The 15475-nt window shown below is 49.0% G+C and overlaps 2 protein-coding genes across 3 annotated transcripts in view; one reads left to right on the top strand and one right to left on the bottom strand.

Moving 5' to 3' along the window:
* The window catches only part of reck (reversion-inducing-cysteine-rich protein with kazal motifs), a 30095-nt gene extending 24050 nt beyond the window's left edge, over positions 1-6045 (bottom strand). Inside the window, exon 1 of the mRNA XM_076047421.1 lies at positions 5902-6045. Coding sequence (XP_075903536.1) covers positions 5902-5974 — 73 coding nt within the window. The 5' untranslated portion in view covers positions 5975-6045. The remainder of the gene's footprint in view (positions 1-5901) is intronic.
* Positions 6046-11599: 5554 nt separating this feature from the next.
* hccsb (holocytochrome c synthase b) lies at positions 11600-15241 on the top strand. Of its 2 annotated transcripts, none has more exons than XM_076047423.1 (9): positions 11600-11725; positions 12990-13099; positions 13179-13226; positions 13303-13350; positions 13438-13571; positions 13688-13836; positions 13962-14081; positions 14246-14332; positions 14418-15241. In XM_076047423.1, the coding sequence occupies exons 2-9, from the start codon at positions 12991-12993 to the stop codon at positions 14614-14616; spliced, it is 894 nt and encodes a 297-aa protein (XP_075903538.1). In that variant the 5' UTR covers positions 11600-11725; position 12990; the 3' UTR covers positions 14617-15241. The 2 variants fall into 2 exon arrangements, with proteins under 2 accessions (XP_075903538.1, XP_075903537.1); XM_076047422.1 differs by having other exon boundaries at positions 11601-11725; positions 13176-13226.
* Positions 15242-15475: the final 234 nt, after the last annotated feature.

The raw sequence follows: 15475 nt of genomic DNA, 5'->3' as shown, positions 1-15475 counted from the left end.
GCAACAGTCATAAAAGAAGCGTTGAAATCATGAGTCACGGGGGCAGGGCCGTGACCAGTCGACCGTCGCCTCTGCTCAAAATGTGTTTCCACTCGGGGACGAGCGACTGACGACGGTGCTTCAGCAGCAAGACCCTCCGTGTGACTGCGTCCCCGTCCACTTTCACCGCCACAACGTTTGCGGACGGCAGTTGGCATCAGAAGTCGAAATTCCTGGCCGGCGACGCCGTCAGAGAACTGAAGGCTGGAAGAACCTCAACCCGTTTGCGTGCGCCGAGACACTTGTGCAATCAAGCGCACAGTTTGAGGGAGAAATTCAATAAAAGTCTGTATTTTCACGCCACTTGTGGTGGCGAGATTGCTCTCGACAGCAAATCAATCAAAAAAAATTAAGAGCCGGTTGGACAAGATTGATTTTTTTGTTTTTGCCGCGATGAATGGCCTATTAGGGAGGAACTCGTTTGTTTGTGAGCCGCAAAAAACGAGCACGCGAACTTGAAAACATGCACGTCAACATTTTCCAACGTGCCGTCATTTGTTGGTTTTTTTTTTTGTCATAAGATGAAAAGAAAAGAAGAGTGCGCTGTATGGAACACGTGTGCATAAGAAGCTGTGCAGCAGCAGCAGCAGCAGCAGAAGCCTGGACGCTGCCGTGTGAGCAGCAGATGCTCCACAGACAGACAGACAGACAGACAGACAGACGCACACCTGCAGACGGCCGGCTCTGTCCGGCCCCCCTCATTTCATATTCAATTAGTGGAATCAAAGGCCGACGCAGACCTGAGCGGCTGCATCCCGTGGCTTCAAATTGGACACGACATAATGAGGCACGTGCACGCACACACACACGCAGACACACAACACACACACACGCACACACACACGCAGACACACGCACGCAGGGTCCTGCAGACCCAGGCCAGATGGAGGGAGGAGAACCAGAGTGGAGAGAGGGATTTACCCACAGACAGACCATTCAGCCACTCGGCCAACACTCAGTCAGTCAGCCAGCCAGTCAGTCAGCCAGTCAGGTGATCCGGACGCCTCCGAACAACAGGACGCAGTTCCTACCCGAGGAACTGTGACCCAGTTTAACCCAAGACAGAGGATAAAAGAGGCCCGAGCTGTTTTCCTTTCCTTGCACAGACCTGACACAAATACAACACTTCTTTCATGACTTTTTATGATGTATGAAATCTTTGCTGCAGGGCCCAGCGTTTTGCAAAATCCATTTCACCGACGCACTGGAAGAGAGATGTGCTAGCGAACTGAAGGCCCCACAAAAGGGGCAAAGTCCGTCCTTCACTTCCTCCGCTCGCCCCACTGTGCCGAAAACTGTGCCCCAACAACACGCACACGTCTGATGACGTCACAAAGGGCGCAGCAAAGTGGGAGAGTTAGCAGGATGATATAATCAGCATTCGAGGAGGAGAACGCAACCAGAGGGCTAAATATATACTGATTGCTGCAGGGCTGTTCCACTGGGGTCCAGGACAAATAATACACACATGACGGCTGGGAGATTAATGGACGTTTGAAGGATCAGCTGGTTCCAACTGGCTGATGCTGCTTTCACTTCAAAAAGAGTAGAAACAGAAGTGCCAGAGCTTTTAGGGAGTTTAGGTCATGGAGATAGATAAATGTTTGAAGGAGGTATCCAAGTTCAGTCAAGCGTAATGGAAAAACTGCAAAGTGCTTATCAGTGACAAAAACAGAAAATATGTTCAGTTAAAAAACACTCAAAAAAGTTATTTTTCACAGCTGAAGCCTCCTTGTGTGCGTCAAGTGATAAGAAACCGTCTGGTCGATGACGAAACAGGCGAGACCGAGCCGCAGATTTGTAAAAATACTTGCCGCCACGACACAAATCGGATCTGCAGTGTGGGAATCTGGGAGGCGGCGCTGCGTTCAAACACAGGCACAAGACAAGACTCCTTGTGAAAGGTTGCCTTCACTCAGGCTCAATCGGGCCTAACGTGACTGCGGTTAGTCAGTCACTGTCATTCATTCCTGCACAGGGGGGGGGGGCAACCTGATTCATATGAGCGAAAATGCAAACAATATGTGGGGAATCTTTTCAAGTTTCCGATGGCGTGCCAGGCTTTCCAGAATCCTGCAGAACTTTGCATCGACTCCGGCAATAAAATGAACATAAAGAAAAAATGAGAAATGCGACTGATGTTTTGCATCCCTGCGAAGAAGATTATTCCCTGCTTGGCTGCGGTGGGGTTGACTGCAGCATGAGCCCTGCCAGCGCACAGACAGTGGGAGCACATCTCCCTTCAGCGCTTCAACCCATGTTAACGCACATGTTACGTAACAGCCACAAACAGGAATTCTGAATCTTTTCAAAGAAATCTTCCGGCTGATGTCATGTTGACATGTGCAGTGTGTGTGTGTGTGTGTGTGTGTGTGTGTGTGTGTCTGTGGGGGTTGGGGGGGGGGGGGGCAGTCATTTCACACCTCGTGTCATCACTTTGTAAAAAGGCCTGTTTAAACACAGTACGAGACAAGAGGCACTCAGGAGAGTTACACACTGCAGAGGCCCGAGCGGAGGAGGTCCATTTCTCAGCAGGGAGAGCAAGAAAAAAAAAAACATGAGGTCTCACTCTGGGTGAGACTGCATGGCAGCTGGCTCACACTGAAAATCTGTTTATTCAACTGACCACTTATAAAATTTGTTTGTAGGGCGACATCGGATTCCAGAGTGAATGGGCTTCCTTGAAGCTGTGCTGAAACCAGGAAGCAATGACAACAGCAGCAGCAGCAGCAGCAGCAGCAGCAGCAGCAGCTGCACAAGTCCTCCCAGAAGACAAAGGAAAAATAGGGAGAAGCACTTTGAGCCAAGCAGCTGAAGAAATCACGATTCTTCTTTTGTGGGTGTTTTATTCAAACTCGGGAGCAATTTCACACACACAAAATATAAACAACTGCACAGGATGTTTTTGGCCTTTAAAAAAAGCAGTTTTTCACAACCTAGCCAACTTTGTCCGATAGTTTAGTTCAACTAAGAGAACATGTGGCCAGGTAGCTGCAGCTCGCCGCCAGCAACCCTTAAAATTGAACCAGATGTTCAGCAGCTTCCCCAACTTTGTCGAGGACAAGCTGATTCTGTAACTCGCTGCGAAGCAAATGCACTTTATTTTGAAGTTCCTGCAGCTGCTGCTCTGCTCTGCTCTGAGAGCCTTTCCTGTCCTGGAAGTGTGAGCTCCGCACGGCTCGGCGTGTAAACCTCAACTATGACGAGGCCGTCTGCCCCGTCCGGCTTGCAGCTCGCTTTGAACTGCCAGCATGGGAGGTAAGGAGGCCAGTTTAGCCGTCCAAGTCAATGCCGGACTGAAATACTCCAAATGAGAAACCGGAAACCAACAGCAACATTGGAAAAAAAACAAAAACAAACCAATTGTGGCAATGTTTTTCTTCCCGTTATATTTAGCCTTAAAAAAACAGAAGGGACGTCCCACTGTCTGGGAAAAAAAGGAAGAAAAAAAAATGCATTTTCATAGCCAATTCAGTGACATCTATATCGTGCTGTACTCAGCCGTGCACGCAGCAGTTTGGTCTCACGTTGAGGAGAACTGTGGTTCAGGGTCAGGGTGGATGTGGAGGGAGAAGGTATAGGAGAAGAAGAAGAAGAAGAAGAAGAAGAAGAACAGAGGGGGTCTACCAGTCTCTCCCCTGCTCTCCCCTCCCCCTCCCCCGGCTTTGAGGAGTCCAAATTGGTTCCAGATGTACTCTCTCATGGCGAGCCCTCTGCATCGCAACGTGAGAGAACTCTCAGAAAGGACGTTTGAGTAAAGCATCGTGTGTGTGTGTGTGTGGAGGAGGGATGGAGGTGGGGGTTAGAAATGCATGGAATTCCTTGGTAAAGTAAGCAGAGGAGGAACATGGTTGCAGACGATATCTTCCGCAGCGGCAAACCCAGCTGATCGCAGCCACTTCAATCCGACGGCAACTTAAAAAAAAAAAAAAAACCTCCCCAGAGCAGAGCTTGATTGCTGCCACAAGGCTGTTGGAAGACAATGTGCACCCCAAATGAGGATCTGAGCACTGCCTTGCTTTCATGTCACTGGCAGATGTATAAGTGAGGGGGCGGCGGAGGAGCGAGAAGAAAAAACAAAACAAAACAAAACATGACAAAGTGATGTTTGGCTGGAGCAAATCCACATCCTGCACCCATGTGGACCCCCGGGCATCAAAGAGCGACCCACCGGCACATTAGAGCAACTTAGAAGCCGACCTTCAGAACCCCGAGAGCCTGCAGTTAGTCATGTGACGCACGAGGGAAGCGAGCAGCGATGTTAAAGAGTGATAAAGCAAAAGTAAGCTGTGCGATGGGACGGGACGCCTGGCCGCTCCGTGCAGATGTCACCCGAAGAAGGTGGCGGCCGAGTGTGAGGCGGCAGCTCCGTGTTGACTCATTAAAGTCAAGTCAAGTCATTAACAAGTGAGGGCACTGAATTAATTAGCACCTTGACAAACTCACACGACGTTCATTTGCACCCTTGTTTTGCTGGTGCGCTGCTCCGCTAATGTGGTCAAACGGCTTCGTTCTCCTTCAGAATCAGTGAGACAGACTGAAGAGACAACCAGCCGCGACAATACGCGTCTCATGAGGTGGCAGACGGGTTCGAGGAGCCCCAGAACTGCCACCAGGCACGACTGCTCCACCGAAAGGTCACGATTTGACCCTTTGGCGCCGTCAGATTTCAAAGAAAATTCAAATTAAATTGACCTTCCGAGCGCTTTGTGTCCGTCCTTCCATGCACTGCGCCACGCACAACACATCAGCTCTTTGTGATGTCATTAAGGGCACTGACACTACTGTGTGGTAAGTTGCAGCCGAGTTGTCGTCTGCTGAGACAATTCATAGGTCAAAGGAGGAGGAAGCACTGTGGACAGATGACAAATCCCAGTCTTCCAGTGACACAACGACTATTCTTCAGCATGTTGTTCATTTACTCCAAACCAAAGCGGAGCAGCTTTCAAACTGTTTATGACGTTTGCCATGATGGTCACAGCCCACTTCCCCCCCCCCCCCCCCCCACTTTTTTTTTTTCCTTTCGGGTCCGTTATGTCAACTCTGCCTTCTTCTCATTCCAATCACCGGAGGAGGAGGAGCAGGAACAAACTGAAGCGATCACCACCTTCACAAAAACCAGCTCCGAGTGCCGCCGCTTCACATCTCCGCCTGGCTGTGTGTGTTTCTGCTCGGAAAGTGCGCCACAGCTGTGCCGAGGAACTTCAAAAGAGCCTCTTTACAACACGCTCCCCCTCTGACGAGATCCTCACACGGGATATTAACCCCGTCGGCGCGTTCCAGGAAACTACGTTTTTTTTTTGTCCAAATAAAACATAAAAACAAACCCAATCACTGCGAACACTTTTTAAATTTTTTTTTTTATTTGTTTAATTTGGCTCGGAATAAACGCCGACATTGTTCCGACATTCCACCCCCACCCCTCTCACGTTGCTCGACTCTTTCCCGTTATTCCCACAGCCACTCCGCGGTGGGCGGTAGCAACTTTAAACTACACATTTTAGGGAATAGTTGATCGCCAACCCGGCAGAATCTCTCGGGATGCTTTCAACTCTTCAGGGACAAATAATGCGGGAGGAGAAAAGAGCGGATCCAGAGTCTGTCCGCGGCGAAACGTCACTTTAGTGATAGGCGTGAGGAAAGTTTGAGGTGGTGGTGGTGGTGGGGGGGGCGCCACGGAAAGACCGGGCGATCTGTCAGCCGCATCGGCGTGGGTAGCCTCGAACAACAAACTGAGTGCCGTGAGGCCGAGAATCCGAGTGATCTCCGCCACTTTTCCACGCACTTTTTTTTTTCCACGCGTGGAGGAAGCGGGGATGGGGGAAAGGAAGTTCTATGCAGAGTTAGGAAGTTGTGACTTACCCTGAGCCCGGAGCAGCTGGCAGCAGGAGGTGACGGCGAGCAGCAAAGCGGCTATGTGGACACAGGCGCGCATCTTATTGGGATCCTAAAGCGCATCGTGGACGAGAAGACTGAAGGAAGGTGACACGCTCCATGGATCCACGGACAACCTCTCTCTCTCTCTCTCTCTCACTCTCTCTCTCTCTCTCTCAGTCCACAGACACCCCCTTTTCCACCCCGGGTTCCGCGCATACGGACCGTGGCGCACATGCGCAAAAGGGGGCAAACGGGGACCGAGGTCAGTGTAAAGGTGGTGACAGAAGCAGAGTTCTTTTTTTTTTTTGTTCAATGTGCAATCAGGGTCAGTGAATAACTGCAGAGTGGAAGACTTCATCATTTTTAACACTATCATCGTTTTCATCGTATTTGGTGTTATTGAAAAAAAAAGTTGCACAGAGATAATAATAATAATAATAATAATAATAATAATAAATAGTAATAATAATAATGATGATAATAATAGTAATAATAATAATAATAATAATAATAATAATAATAATAATAATAACAATAACATATCTTATTTGCATAGCGCTTTGCGTAGTGCTTTTCGGGAAAACTCAAAGAAGAAACTATAAGTAAATCAAAAAATTTGGGGTACAAAACATTACAAGAAATCAAGCAGATCTAAAAGAGAAGAAAACAAGGAGAAGGTAAAATGCATAAATAGATTATGGTTGGTCGGTGCAAACGCAACTAGATGATACTAAGAGATACTAACCACGAGCCGGCGATCACCAAAGACAGCCGTGCAGATTGGACAGAAAACAGTGATTCCTCCAATAGATTCATCCAGCGACAGGAAGTGTTGTTTTCCAGGAGGGAGCCGCAGTCTGTCCCCTCTTTGTCCTCGCTAATGCCCGTGTCAACAGGGCCAGGCGGCTCTTTGTGCCACTGGGCTGTCAGACAGCAGGGAAATCTCTGTCCAGCGGAGACGTCCTCTTTTGTGAGGGGTTAAAGGTTGTGAATGACGAGGATGTTGGGAGCTGGAGTCAGCACTTTGGGCCCCCGCGGGGCCGCATCACACTGAGGCGGCCAGTGACAGAGGAGAAAGAATCATTTGTGGGCACAGACACACTCAAGTCAACCGGAGGAAACTGTTGACACACATCCTGCTCACTGCTTGTTTTCAAGCATTTTATTTTTTATCTTTTTTTTAAAAAAAAAAGAAAAAATCAGTACTAGTTACATCGTGTCTCTCTCTCTCTCTCTCTCTCTCTCTCGCTCGCTGATTTCCTAAACTGCCACAATCCATATGTGGACACAGATCTTTCAAACAGACAGTGGCAGCTCTGTGGGCAGCCGCCCGAGGAGAAGAAAGGCCCCCGTTGAAGAGAGACTTTCTTGTTTTGCCGTTGGAACCTACAGTATGACCCCCCCCCCCCCCCCACCCCCCCGCCCCACCCTCGCAGCGCCAGCATAAAGCCATATTGTCGCAGCAGATGTAGCCTGGACGCTTTCAATCAATCGCTGTTGTTGTTTTCCATCAGGGCCGTCTCACGTCTCCACCGAGCAGATGTTTCATGGTCAGTAATTGCACAGCCGTACAGTCGTCCACTGGAGAGACGAGATTGTGCCCGTTTACGTGGACGACTGTGGAAACGTCTAAGAAGAAAAATCAAAAGCAGAAAGCAGATCGTTCAGCAGCAAACGCAAAGCAGAAGAAAAATATTAGCTTTGGGACACAGCGTGAGGTCGAGGAGCTTCACACCTTCCAAAAGTGGATGATGAGGTCATCTGGGATATGACGCCTGAACTCCAAACGCCTCTTTCATCCCAATAACAGCGCTCGCTATCTCACATCACACTCAGGTGCTTGAATAAACAGAGGAGAACCTCTGGAAAGGCACGGTGGGCAAAACTGAAAGAAAAGAAAGAAAAAGCTTCCATGTTTTCACAGTCGCATTGCTGAAGATCTGACCTCAGCAGGTTGGGCTCATCAGCTGACAGCCTCACACACACACACACACACACACACACACGCACACAGCCAGCTAGCCCACATGCTGACGAGTGAAGGCTTGTCGGCTCCACCGCGGTGGGAGGAGCCTCACCTGCCCTCGTCGCCGAGCATCTCCGCCGTCATTGTCAATGCGTGGCCGCCTCCATTCACACCTCTGAAGTGAAGGTGATTAAACAGTACAGCTGTGTGTGTGTGCGGGTGTGTGCGTGTGTGTGTGTGTGTGCGCGCGCTTGAAGACAACTCTCAATGTTTTTGCGCTGTCCCGCAGGCAACGTTGCACAACTTATCGGTGGACGCACACCCCTACACCCTCACACACACACACACACACACACACACACACACACACACACACACACACACACACACACACACAGGTTACTGTAACAGTGTGAATGGAAACTCTGAATTTCCCCAAAGCAAACAACAGCTGTCAGGTTCACACAAGTCTTTCCATGTGGGACTAGTGTGTGTGTGTGTGTGTGTGTGTGTGTGTGTGTGTGTGTGTCTGCCAGCTGCATGACTGAAGTGACACATGTATATACACACACACACACACACCCACACACACATGCAACACACATACATTAAGAAGTGCATCCAGCCAGAGAGGATGAAGGCCCTGCTAGTGTTTTGGTGTCGGCTCTGATGGATGGGGAATGGGAACATATGGTTGGCCATTGTTAGCCAGTAAATCCTCCTTGACTGGGGCTTTGACTGTTTGCTTGGATTCCAGGCGCCGCGTCTGACAGAGCGAGCAGCCAACGTGGAGCAGGGAAGGAAAAACAGCAGCAGCCGCCCATTGAGCAGAAGAGTGCATGGAGGTGTACGTGGCGTCTCTGCTGTTTGGAGCATCTTTGAACCCAAGACAGAGCCCCCCCCCCCCCCCTCTCTCTCTCCCCCTCTCTCAGGGGGCAGGGGTAGCCATGCAGAGCGTCAGTGGGTGGGGTGCACCTTTACAGCCATATGTGAGCCAAATGTTGCCAGCAGTGAGTATCGTGAAACACACACACACACACACACACACACATAGCGGAACCCCCCCCCTCCACACACACACACACACACACACACACATACACACAGACCACAACACGGCCGTTGTGTAATTGGCAGTTTCAGGATGTCGATTAATGAACCACAACTGGGTAATTGAACTGGGTTTTGCTGGATGTCTGGAACCGAGGTGCTCCCCAGATTCCACTTCCTGTTCTTGACTTGAGCCTGTGGCATCAGTCTGTGTTTCCACAAAGTTTTTTCACACACAGACACACAGACACAGACACAGACACACACACACACACACACACACACACACACACACACACACACACACACAGGAGTGACAAAGCTGCTGATTTGATGTTCAGGATGCTTCAATTAGTGGCTCAATTTGTTGGGCTGCTCCGTGTTTCTGCCTCTCCATGTGAAACAAAACAAACGTCAACTCTCACCGGACGGCGCTGTGACATGACAAACATTTCCGTCTTTCCGCAAGGCTCTTTTATTGAGACCCTGCACCGTCATAATTATAGGCAGTCATGGGCAAATGACACGATAAGCTGCTGGAGGGGATTTCCTTCTCCTTCTTAGATCCTGCCAGAGCTCATACGAGCTACAATGTCCTTATTTTTGATTTTCCTGACGATTTTTTTGAACATTTGGGACGGCACGTTTTAAAAAGGAAAGAAAATGAGGTCTTATAACACAAAACACGTCAATGAAAGAAACATTTTTCTCGCAATATTTAGGATCTGTCCCAACAGCTCATCAGCCAATCAGATGTTGCTGCAGCAAATGAGCGGATTTAGCAAATGAAAAATAATTCAACGAATGACAAATGACGTAAAATACAGACAACCATTTTTTAATTTCACAAATTCATATCACAACAAGCCAGGCCCTCAAAGCAAAACACCTGCTGTGACATCACTCGGGGTGAGCTAATGCAGTTGGCATTCAAATATAACGCCGCTTTGTTGCTTCGTCGAGCCCGACTGTGAAACCCTCTTTCTATTCAATCCTCAGAGAAGAGTCTTCCCTGTATTTCAACATTCTCATTTGACAGTGGGCGGTCACAACAAATTGCATCTGAAACACCTTCTTCAGACACACACACACACACACACACACACACACACACACACACACAGAGTCAAACACTGATTTGCCTTACTAAAGGTGAATTTTGGTGACGGCAACTGAGCCGTGTGAGACGTGTTGGCACTGCTGCGACGATGCTGATCCGACGTTTTCAGCCTCCTCGCAGTGGATTACATCAACGCCGCTGCGTCTGTTAAACGCATCGTCTGCAGCAGAAAATACCTCTCGCCGCAGAGTCTATAGCCTCCCTCGGAAAACGTGTATAAAAAGAGGCCACGCTAACCACTAACAGTCTGCCCTCTGGGTGGGGTCATGTATAAAAGCCGCGGCTGGAAGGCCGGGCCAGACGCTGCTCGCTGCAAACGTACATATCTAAAGTTTGTCTTCGAGACCATTTTAAAAAAAACAACAACAACAAAAAAACAAAAACAACTATTTTCTAAGTCTAAGAATTTTAAGATCCGTGTTGGCGCGTCAACGTTACTCATAGTGTAGCAGTGAGGGTGAGTGAGTGTTGCTGCACTGGTGCATCCCAGCCAAACCCCCGTCCTGGACCGACCTCCGCCGCCGGCTGCACCCAAACTATAATTTGCAGCTAACTTTGGGAGGGTGAAACCGCAGTGGGGGAGCGGGGAAGGATATAAATAAATATAAATTAAAAGTATATATAGTTTGAACCACTCACATTGCCAGACATAATACAGAGATACGGATACAACTGGCTGTTTTGGTGCTCAGCTGGTATCGTTGTTGTTGTTCATTTTACACTGCAGATTGAATTGGTCAAAGACCTTTGCTACAACATACAACAGGGAGACAATAACCAAGCTTCAGCAGATGCTAGAAAACGTTTTTCTCCTGCAACATGTTCGACATGGTAACAGCAACTGAGAGACCCCCCCCACCCCCTCGCCATTAATTGCAGTCTGCAGGATTTCACTGGTTCAGTCTATGTTTAAAATGGCTTTACGGACAGGAAGGGGCCGAAGGTGTGATTAAAAGCTTCAGCAATGCTTACCCATGTTCAATTATATAGACTCGGTTGTTTAATAACAGCAGACAGGCAATTGGTGCGTGAGGAGAAATAGGAAAGGCGGCTGAATCACTGAATCAAACCGTATTAAGTAGGACACACGTCTGGTCTATTGTAGCAGCAGTGAATATAGCTGGGTGAGTCTTTTCCCCCGGTAAAAGGCAGAAAGACAACTTGCAGTAGTCCAGCGAGTATTTAACAAAACCATTAAGGTCATAAAATAACAATAAAAACAACAACTAACTTTCTTCTCCTCGCATGACGACCACCAGAATGTTCCCGAAACACAGTCGAGAACAATTACAAAACGATGTTTTGGCGCCATCTAGCGACCGTCTTACAAAACTAGGAATATCAACATGAGACGAAAGTATTATTTTACCTCACGCTAACGCGCAGATTAGATGATTAATCACATTATAACATATTTCCATTAGTTCGTTATCATCACAGAAATACATCGACTATTTAAACGCATTTACTTTACTTATATGCACGTTTTCATTCATATATGGCAACTGGGCCGTTCTAAAAATCAGCGTGATGACGTATGTGACGACGTAAGGCAGATGACGCAGTTGCGCAACCTCAACTTTTGAGTAACACTCGACTTATCCTCCTGCACGTTGACATTGGGATCTTAACCTGTAGTCTGCGCAACCCTCCGTGCTCAGGCCAGCCACCGGGTGAGTCGCTCCTTTCTCAACCCTTTAAACGGTGTCATCACTTGGAAAACCTAGAACAAACGGTAGCCTCAGTAATCGGTGCCGTTCCACTGTAAGAAGGGCTTTTTTTTAAAGCCAAGAGGACGGCTAGCATCGCCGCTAACGTTAGCATAGACGCCGGCAGAGAGATGCTGCTGCTGCTGCTTGTTTCTCCCCTCGATCTTCTTTATTTCCACGCGTTGTGCACATGTCGGACTTGCTTTGAATAGCAGTGTTTTTTGTTTTTTTTTAATCGAAGATCGCCAGCAGCCAGTCTGTTATCTGCCTGTGTGAGGGTCACCGGGTTCGCCTGTACCGTCGGCGCTGTACCGGTGCTGTTACCCCGAGGTTACACGAGCCAAACGTGATCCTTTCATGGAGCTAATGGTAGTTTTCACGTCGTGCTAACGATCACATTCACCCACATTTATCCCTCTCTCGTTTGTCTTTGTGATTATTTTCTGGAATCGAGAAGTTGTCCCCTTTTTGTCCTTCAGCTGGGCGACTTTGTTCCAAGTCTCCGAGTTGATCCGAGTCGACGTTGCTAGGAACATGCTAACATGGTTACAAGACTTGTTGTCGCCTGTGTTGACCTTCAAGGATCACATAAAGTACTCTGCGCAAGACGATGCAACGACAATATACACTAGAAGTCATACATATGGACTCACCTTATGAATCTCGTGTCCTTTCGTTCATTCTCATGACTCTTTACATGGCAGTTTCTACCTGAAGGCATCAAGACTACGTATGAACAAACATGGAATTACGTAGTAAACAATGAAAGTGTAAAACACGTTTTATATTGAAATTCTTCAAAATAGCCACCTTCAACGTGTTTTTCTCTGCTGTATAAATTACGTGTATCTTGCTAATATATTCAGTATCTACCCGCAGTGTAGAAAGTTGTAAAAACTTGCATGAGACCGTGTGTCCGAACCTTTGACCGGTTCTGTACGTCTCTGGCCTCACACTGAACTCCCATTTATAATAACGCTTCCATAACTTACTCTGCATCCCCACTTTTATCAAAAACTGTGCAAAAAAAAAAAAAATGTTAATCACGTAGAACATTAACATTAGTGTTACGTCTCTTCTGAACGTGTACGACGGAGCCGCGAAACCAAAAGACCCATTTATAGCATGGCTTCACGAGTGTCGCTGCATATCACAGCCACAGGTCCCTCTGCTTTCAAGCAGTGCTGTCTTACCTGTGATCCTGGATGTGTGACTTTGACCCACGCAGGATGGGAGCCTCCTTGTCCGCCTCGCCTGCTCCTTCAGTCCAAGCGGAAGCCATGGTGGCCGCCCCGCCTCAGGGCTGCCCCATGCACCAAGAGCCGCAGCCTGCCAAAGGTAACGGCGCCGTCGCGTCCCGCTGGTTCGCGTGACACAGGGCTATTCCGATATAAACAAACTGCTCTGTCTCCAGTAGCGTCTCCACCGTCGGGGTGCCCCATGCATCAGTCCAAGCCTGCGCCAGGTGAGATTGTTCTCACGTCAGCCACGTCTGATGGCCACATGACTTTGAGGAAGCTCACACACTTTGTTTCCTGCAGCGTCGCCACCGTCCGGGTGTCCCATGCATCAGTCCGAGCCTGCGCCAGGTAAACAACCCGCCCCCCCCACCTTCCACCCCCCGTGCTCTCCACAATACTTTGAGGCGACTGACTGACGGGTGTTGCTTCCCGCAGCATCTCCACCGTCAGAATACCCCACGCACCAGGCAGAGGCGGGGCCCGCCCACCAGAACCGGGCCTACGAGTTTGTCGGTTGTCCCATGAAAGCTGCTGCAGCAGACAACAGTGACATTGACCCAGCAAATATGGTAAGTGCAGCCTGCCTGGTGTGCTTGACAACAACAAGGACCAGTGTGCCAGAGCTGCCTCACTGCTGGCTGCGACCGGCTGCTTGAGTTCTCTTCACTCTTGCCTCCCTGTGCAGATGCCTCCTCCAAACCAGGTGCCGGCGCCGGACCAACCCTTTGACCTGCCCACCCGCAGAGAGGAGTCCACCATCCCCCGTCACAACACCGAAAAGAACTGGGTGTACCCGTCGGAGCAGATGTTCTGGAACGCCATGCTGCGGAAGGGGTGGGTCTAAATTGTTCAGGCTAAGACAGCCGGCGCAGAATCTTCAGGGTTATTCAGGGGCGTTTAAGAAAACAACACGTGCTGTTGTGTGTCTGTGCTGAACGCGCTTCTGCTCTCTGCCGCAGGTGGCGCTGGCGAGACGATGAGCTCGCTGCCGACGACATGAGCAACATCATTAAAATCCACAACAAGAACAACGAGCAGGCCTGGCAGGAGATCCTGAAGTGGGAGGCCATGCACGCAGGGTGAGTTCACCTGCCGTGCTCTGCGGTTGCACTGTCAATGTGCAAGAGCAGTAAAAACACTGTGAAATCACACTGGAATAATACAAGTTGTGTTTTGATGATGATGATGATGATGATGAACGTACTTCTGAGCGTCCTGTCTGATGTCCCACGTTGTCCTGCAGTGAATGTCCATGCGGGCCGACCTTGAAGAGGTTTGGTGGGAAAGCCAAGGAGTTCTCCCCCAGGGCCCGCTTCCGCAACTGGATGGGGTGAGTCCGGCTGCCGTTGCATTTTCTACCTTGAAGGCGTTGACTTGGTTATCAAGCTCCTCCTCCTCCTCCTCCTCCTCCTCAGCTACGAGCTGCCGTTCGACCGCCACGACTGGATCGTTGACCGCTGTGGGAAGGAGGTGCGCTACGTCATCGACTACTACGACGGAGAAATCGACAAGGACACCTACCAGTTCTCCATCCTGGACGTGCGCCCGGCCTTCGACTCTCTGGGCGCCGTGTGGGACCGCATGAAGGTGGCCTGGTGGCGCTGGACCTCCTAGACACACACACACACACACACACACACACACACACACACACACACACACACACACACACACACACAGGTCATTGTGGAACTGTGGACGATGCACACACCGGGACAGTGAATGCGACGGCTGCTCATCGCACGCCTCTCTAGAGGTGCGGTGAAGGAGCCAGAAGGAGCAAAGACTCCTGGGAGACGGGATGTGGACTGGTGGCTTGAGCTGCAACTCTGCTGTCAGATGGGCCGTGTGAACTTTCATCAGTCCATCCTGACCTTTTCCTCTTGGACCTTCCGACTGTAGTTTAAATGACGTCACTCTGTTATTGCAGCGTGCGTCGTGTACTGTATTGCTTCTCTGTTGATCATGATGCCGTGAAGTGAGTTAATCCTGTACGCCTGTTGTTTTTTTTTTTTTTTTTTTTTGTTAGTTGGCATGGTTCCTCTGCAGCATCAGCAGCAGCTTCACAATTGTTGTGACTTTTTTATTTCACGATCTGATTTGTGTTTTATTTATTGTTTCAAGAATAACCGGTGACTATTGATCCCGGAAAATAACCGCTATATTATATATATATGTATATATATAAATGATTTTGCTGCTGCTCAGCTGTGCTATCAATAAAGCCGTTCTCTCTGAACATTCAAGGGGAAGTTTGTGGCTCAAAGAATGTCATGAAATAATAGGATGATTAAAAACGTTTGGCCGAGAGAGGCGTCAGGTTTGTGTAGTTATTCACTTCTGTTTACGTCCCATCGGGAATGCAGGCCAGTACAATTGGTGTACTTCAGCACCACTCTGTGGATGCGAGTCAACATTACAGATAAAATAGGAAGCAAGATGAAATGTTGACGGTGTTCCGAGAGGTCGATGA

Source organism: Nelusetta ayraudi, unplaced genomic scaffold (genome assembly GCF_046127955.1).
Source record: "Nelusetta ayraudi isolate G7.1 ecotype Tasmania unplaced genomic scaffold, CSIRO-AGI_Nayr_v1 ptg000094l, whole genome shotgun sequence".
In the NCBI taxonomy this organism is placed as follows: Eukaryota; Metazoa; Chordata; class Actinopteri; order Tetraodontiformes; family Monacanthidae; genus Nelusetta; species Nelusetta ayraudi.
The sequence above is the reverse complement of the archived record's forward strand: the minus strand, read 5'-3'. Positions and strand labels throughout refer to the sequence as shown.